Source organism: Ixodes scapularis, unplaced genomic scaffold (genome assembly GCF_016920785.2).
Source record: "Ixodes scapularis isolate PalLabHiFi unplaced genomic scaffold, ASM1692078v2 PGA_scaffold2__306_contigs__length_199485367, whole genome shotgun sequence".
Taxonomy (NCBI): Eukaryota; Metazoa; Arthropoda; class Arachnida; order Ixodida; family Ixodidae; genus Ixodes; species Ixodes scapularis.
The window spans coordinates 177,645,643-177,651,991 of record NW_024609857.1 but is presented as its reverse complement, the minus strand read 5'-3'; the positions used below and the strand labels follow the sequence as shown (position 1 = coordinate 177,651,991).

Here is a 6,349-nt window from a genome sequence, read left to right as displayed (position 1 = left end):
CGGATCACAGCTCTGCATTCCGAGCAAGTCTCTACCCTTCCTTTTGAACTTACGGCGGCTCCAGATGATTCGGAAGACGCTCAGGAAGCACTCCTCAATGAAAGAGAAGTTGAGGCTGGCGGGCACGTTCGAGGTACCAGTAACCGACATGATATAGCGTGCCTCCTGGAAATGCTAGACAAGGGGCCGCGGCTTTGGTTGGTTGGTTGGTTGTGTTGTTTGCCAGACGTGACATTTGCCTCACTCACGGTGGGCACGTTTCATGGGCCTGGGTTATTGTAGGTTGACGAGGGTGTCAAAGGACGCTAACGTGTTGCAGTTTTGGGCGGAGAGAAGGTAACGCCATCCAGAACATTGGCGCAAGTAGCCCTGGGAGTGCCTGCGACCCAGGTGAGCGTGGAGCGAGCCCTTTATGCACTGAAGTTCATTTTATCGTCTCAGAGGTGTCGTCTTTCCCCGGATATGCTTGACGACATCCTGCTTCGGTCAGCTGCCTGACATTGAACTGCGCTTTCATCCACGTCCCGAGGTGCCCCAGCACTAACTTGTTCGTTCCGCACTGTAATGTGAGCCTTTGCTTTTTATATGTAACACTTTTATAAAATATGCATAGTTTATCTTTTGCTGCCGTCAATTGTTTTTGTAGCATATGAGTATGAACCGGTTTGAACCTTTATTTTTTCACTCCGGAGTTGAACCGGAGCTTAACCGTTTTCTCTGAACCCGAACGAAAACCGGAATAAAAAACATTTCGGTTCGACACCCTGATCACGACGCCGTCCGGTGGCGGGCGATAGAATGTCTGTGTAGTACAAGTCCCATGGCCCCGCACTATCCCAGGCGAAAATTTCTAGCTGGGACCAACTGCAACTGGTTTATAGAACCTGGTCCCAGTTGCAACTGGTCCCAGTTCAAGCGGGTCTCGGTTGCAACTGGCCCCAGTTGGAGTTGGTCCCAGCTGGAATCTGTCCCAGCTACCGCTAGTACTAACTCCACCAACGACAAAGCACGGCACAAAATGGAAGGTTGACAACTATTTATTGTCAAAAACTTGGAAAATACAAATAAACAATAAGTTCGGTGACGTACACGCTTCCGAGCTTAGCCACTTGCTTGCGCTTCAGTTAAAAATAACCATTAAGAACCAGTTGTTTCCAACTGGTCCCAATCGGAAGTTCAATTGATGCCAATTGTAACTAGTTGGATCCAATTAGCAATAAGTAAGCAATTGGTTGTGCCAGTTGATTACAATTGAAAGTTCTATTGATGCCGATTGCAACTACAGTGCGTTGCAACCTAAGAACGAACGGCGAGGGTAAGACGGGACGAAGAGGAGGGAGCAGACGGAACGCTAAAAAGAGAAGGAGGCTTCCCTCTCTCTTCTCCAGCGTTCCGTCTGCTTCCTTCTGCCCGGCCCGTCTTACCCTCGCACTTCATTCTTAGGTTGCAACGGGCTATAGTTGGATCCTATTGGCATGCGCAGTAGGTAAACAACTGGTTGTGCCAGTTGGTTCCAATTTGAAGTTCAATTGATGCATATTGTAGCTTGTTGGATCCAATTGGCATTAAGTAAACAATTGGTTGTGCCAATTGGTACCAATTACAAGTTCAGTTGGCACCGATTGTAACTAGTTGAATTCAATTGGGACGAAAATGTCCACTTGATTATCCCAACTCAAACTGTACAATTGTACCTTCAGTTGTCTTTCGTTGGATATTTTAACCCAAATGAAAATTTACAGTGCTATTGCAAGTGGTCTCACTTTATCCTAAGTGGTCAAAGTGGTCCAGTTCAAATGGTTCTTACGCCAAAAATGTGCGTAAAACAAAACTTAAGAACAAATTCGTATTTCCGAAACGAAATTTTCGTAAGTTTTGCGCAGGTTACAACGAAATCCTACGACAGCTCCGAAGCTGTCTGGCGCACTTCTTACGATCAAATCAGCATGGCCGACAGCGCCGCTCGGTTACTTCGTCGCGACAACCAACAGACGTTTATTTTTCTATGTGCGCTTCTCACGCGTCCAAGAAAAAAGTCAAAAGTACTTGAAACAGACCACGACGAACAAGAACGCTGGATCCACAAACACCCGGGAAAAGCTCCAACGGCCACGATTGACCAAGCGAGTTCGGCAGATAGGCCTTGCAGGCACTCCGACTCGGCGCAGCGGTGCTCCGGCGGTCCTTGGCCAAGACCGTCTGCCCACGACCGGCTGGCGTGCTGAATAGAATATGCCCCCGCGACCCTTGTGAACCCTTCCTTTGATCGCTGACCTCAATTTTAGATAAAGAGGTCAATCTCTTCCTTTTGTCATCTGCTTGCCGATGCAGCGGTGAGGAACGCTGTCGTCGAAAAGGGACTCTCATCTATTCTATCTCCTCGTTTTGTGTGATATAGAGCTCAAATAAATGACGTATGGATTATCTTCGCAACACGGTATGTACACTTTGTTATTAGTATGCCATTTGTATTCTGACACGTCGCGAATCCAGCACTTCGATCAAACGCACGCTTCCGCTCAGAGTGTGAACAGGTATTACGTGGCTCTTGCTGACACTCTCGTAATTCAAACGTACCTGTTTTAACGTCAGCTCGCTCCCGCTTCTCCGAGGCTGCGAAAAATGCCACGGCAATTTGTTTCCATCTACGTCGCATTGCAAACGACTTTTTACCAACGACGACAGTTGCGTTGACTTCGTAGCAATTGAGTTCGTAGCAGGAGGCGGTTATGCATCCCGGCCTCGGCATTCGGGCGTGTTTAAATCGTGTATATATCACTGCACGGACATGAACCCCAGACAAGCGGTGGCAGAAAGGCCGCCTGTGTTTGTTAATAAAATCCACGTGCTCCGAACGGCTCCGACATGCCGAGCTCTCCAATTGGTTGTTCGTACTGCCGAAGACGCCGTCACCATAGCAACAGCACCGGTAAGTTCTAGTTTTTCCGTACGAGAACGTCGCTTCCCTCCTCTAACTTAAGAACGCGTTCGAGAATACCGATTTCTCCTCTTCTTACTATATTCTTAACTTACGAACTTGTTAGCTAAGTTGTCGTAAACTAAGAAGCTCTTTGTGAGCTTCCTAGTTTACACCTCTTACCTACGACAACTTAGCTACGAAGTTCGTAAAGTTACGATCATTCGTAAGATGAGGCAAGAACGGTATTCACAAACGCGTTCTTAAGTGAGAGGAGCAAAGTTACGACCTCTTACGGAGAAACGATGACTTCCGGTGCTGTTGCTATGGCAACGGTGTCTTCGGCAAAACGAACAACCAATTAGAGAGCTAGGCATAGTTCGGAGCACGTGGATTTTTAAAAACAAACACTGGCTAACCACTCGTTGTTAGACAGCTCTGTGTATGTCCTGTCCTGTCTCCGTGTAAATGTTTAGTGTTCAAGCTGATTCTCATAAACACGGGCGGCCTTTCCACCACCGCTGGTCGAGGTACTACAGGAGATTTTAGAGAATGCACTGATGAACGCAAAAGAAGAATGGAGAGAACGAGAGGAGTGTCTCAAGACGCTTTTTGAAGAGGAGAAAACATTGAGGACAGCAGAACAAGCTAAAAGAGAGAAGCTGGAAAAACAAGTTGCGGAGCTCATCAACACACTAGAGGCAATGCAAGGTGAGACGAGGAAGGAAAGGAGGCCTCCGAGCCCGCACATGACGCAAGAAGGGGAGGGGAGGATACAGGAGACAGACCGGGTCAAGCAAAAGGGATGGATGGCACCCCTGACAGATCAACGAAACCCCCAGGTCGGAAACGGAACCCCAAAAAGGGTAGACGAGGACAGCGAAGCGACAGTCCAGAACGGGGAGAAGGCAATCAGGGTAGAAAATGAAGGAACGACAGACACTGAGGAAGTGACAAGCATGGACACAGACAGACGAACAACCCTGGGGCAAGGACAACAGGAGCGATTTGAGGGGGTGCATGCTCAGCTAGCTGAGTTAGTGAGGCAATCGGAGGCAGACAGGACTGTGATTAGCCTCCTCGCGCAGCGGATAGAGAGTCTAGAGAACGAGAGGCAGATCGAGGCAGCGAGGTACACGAGATTGGAGAGGAGGATGGAGATGCAAGTTAAAGAACCGACAGAAATTGAGGAAGAGGACACGGTGCCGGAGGTGAAGGGAGAAAGCATAGTGCCAACGACAGCCGGCCAAGAACAAGCCCAGGACAACATGATATCACCAGGGCGCCAGGAGGACAAGGCGACATCACCAGGGTGCAAGGGGAGAGACGGGGTCGAGCTTGTCGGCAGCTGGAATAAGAGGGACAGGGAAAGGAAGGCAAAAGATAGCCAGGAGCACTCGGCAAAGTCGAGTAACAACGGAGAGCAGAGATCAGCCGGAGTCCCTGTCCACCTCACAGAACCAAGACGGACTCGAGTCCCTACCCAGCCCACAGAGCAGAAGAGGGCAGGGTCGACACCAATGAGACCACCAAAGGGGGTCAAGAGAGAAGTCATTGTGGCAGGAGATGGAAATGTGGGAAGATTTGCGTCGGCGCTGGTCCAGGAAGTGGGGGTGAAGGACAGTGTTGAATTTCTCTACCAAAGGGCAGCGACCGTGGACCAGGCTCACGAGGCTATCCGGGAGTATGAGGGACAGGCCCGAAAACTCCCTAGGAAATATGTGCTCCACTTGGGCCTCAACGAGGTATTGCAGGGCACAGTTGAAGACCTGACGGCTAAGTTGGAAGAAACATGGAAAGGACGGGGGGCTGAGCTGGTCATTTGCTCGATACCAGAGGTGTCTAGCCGGGGTAAGGAGATGCAAGCTGGTGCACGGATACGGGTAATGTGCGTAAGGATCAAGGCACGTTTCCTGGACATGGAGCCGGTACTAAATCCCAGGTGCTTCACAAAGGAGGGCACGCTGTACTCAAATGAGGGAGAACAGCGAGTGACAAAGAAGATTGCGGGTATGATAGCCTCTTTTTTAGGGCAGCAGACCCGCCAAAAGACATCCCAAAATGCCAGCGAGAGAAGGAAACTACCCAGCGTAGACGTCCTATGGGATGTATTAGAACAACTGGTAAAGAGTCGGCGAAACGAGCAACCCGTGCGAAGTACCGGCCGCAGGCAGTAGCCGGATGTGAGGGGGAGCGAACAATGGAGGACGAGAGAGGGAGAAGGGGACCCCCAACAAATAGTGAAAGAAGGAAACACGGGGGGGCAACAGGTCGGAAAGCCAAAGGGCGAAATAGGAGAGCGAAGAAAAGGCGGAGAGAAGTAAGGATGGCTTTTCTAAACATGCAGGGAGCAAGAAGAGCGGGAAAATGGGAAGAGGCTTTCCAAATGCTTCAAGCGGCCGGACGGCATTGGTGTCTTCGGAGTGGCAGAGACGCATCTTAGGGATGAAGAAAGGCCCCCAGAGTGTGAAGGGTGGGTCTGGGAAGGATGTAACAGAGAGGGTAAAGGGAGGAGAGGGGTGGGGTGGCGTTTTTCAATGGGCCAGGATAGCAGAGACAGAGCCCAGAGTGTCAAGAACACTTGTGGATGACGGGGAGAATAGCAGGGCAAGAGGTGGCAGTTTTAGTGGTCTATTTGTGGACCGGGACATGCAGTAGGGAAAAGAACAGTGAACTGGTCAGGTGCATTGAGAGAGACTACCACAAACTGGGAAGGCCCACCATCATAATGGGCGATTTTAATGCACACCTGGAGGAGTTCGATGGAAGAAAAGACTACAATGGTAAACTGCTGCTGGACATGATAGAACATCTGGACATGGTAATGGTCAATGCTCAGAACAAATGCACAGGGACGACAACATGGACAGCCAGGGAGATGAGTTCCACTATCGACTACTGCCTAATGTCCCCAGACATGTACGAGAAATTAAGGTACATGGAGATAGATGAGGACGGCGACAGGAGCATCGGAAGTGACCACAACAGGTTACTCATTGCATTTGGAGGAAACTCTGCAGACACCAAAGAGAGCAAATCAATGGGACAGTGCAATGTTACACAAAGGGAAGCCCAAATGATTGCGGAGAAACTAGAAGCAGAAGCTGAAAACAAGCAGCTGGAAACATACGAGGAACTCATGCAATGGTGGATTCACCACCTGGAAAAAGCGAAGAGACCCACACGTCACAAGGGGAGGAAAAGAAAGCGATGGTGGGACGTTGAGGTGAGGAAGGCAATAACGAAAAGACAACTGGCGTGCAGAGCTCTCCGAGGAGAGATCAGGAGGAGAGTAGAGGAGGGAATCCCTCTCAGGAAGGATTCTATGGAATGGAGGCAGTACCAGGATAGGAAAGTAGAAGTGACGACCCTGATCCAGACCAAGATGGCCAAGGCAGATAAGAGGTTGCTGGAGGACCTGAAGGAGGCGGG

At 49.9% G+C, this 6,349-nt stretch overlaps 1 protein-coding gene across 1 annotated transcript; it reads left to right on the top strand.

Moving 5' to 3' along the window:
• The first annotated feature begins 3,477 nt into the window (after positions 1 to 3,477).
• Positions 3,478 to 5,569, top strand: LOC8042271. The gene has a single exon (XM_029992915.4). The coding sequence runs from the start codon at positions 3,478 to 3,480 to the stop codon at positions 5,092 to 5,094; it is 1,617 nt and encodes a 538-aa protein (XP_029848775.2). The 3' UTR covers positions 5,095 to 5,569.
• The last annotated feature ends 780 nt before the right edge of the window (positions 5,570 to 6,349 follow it).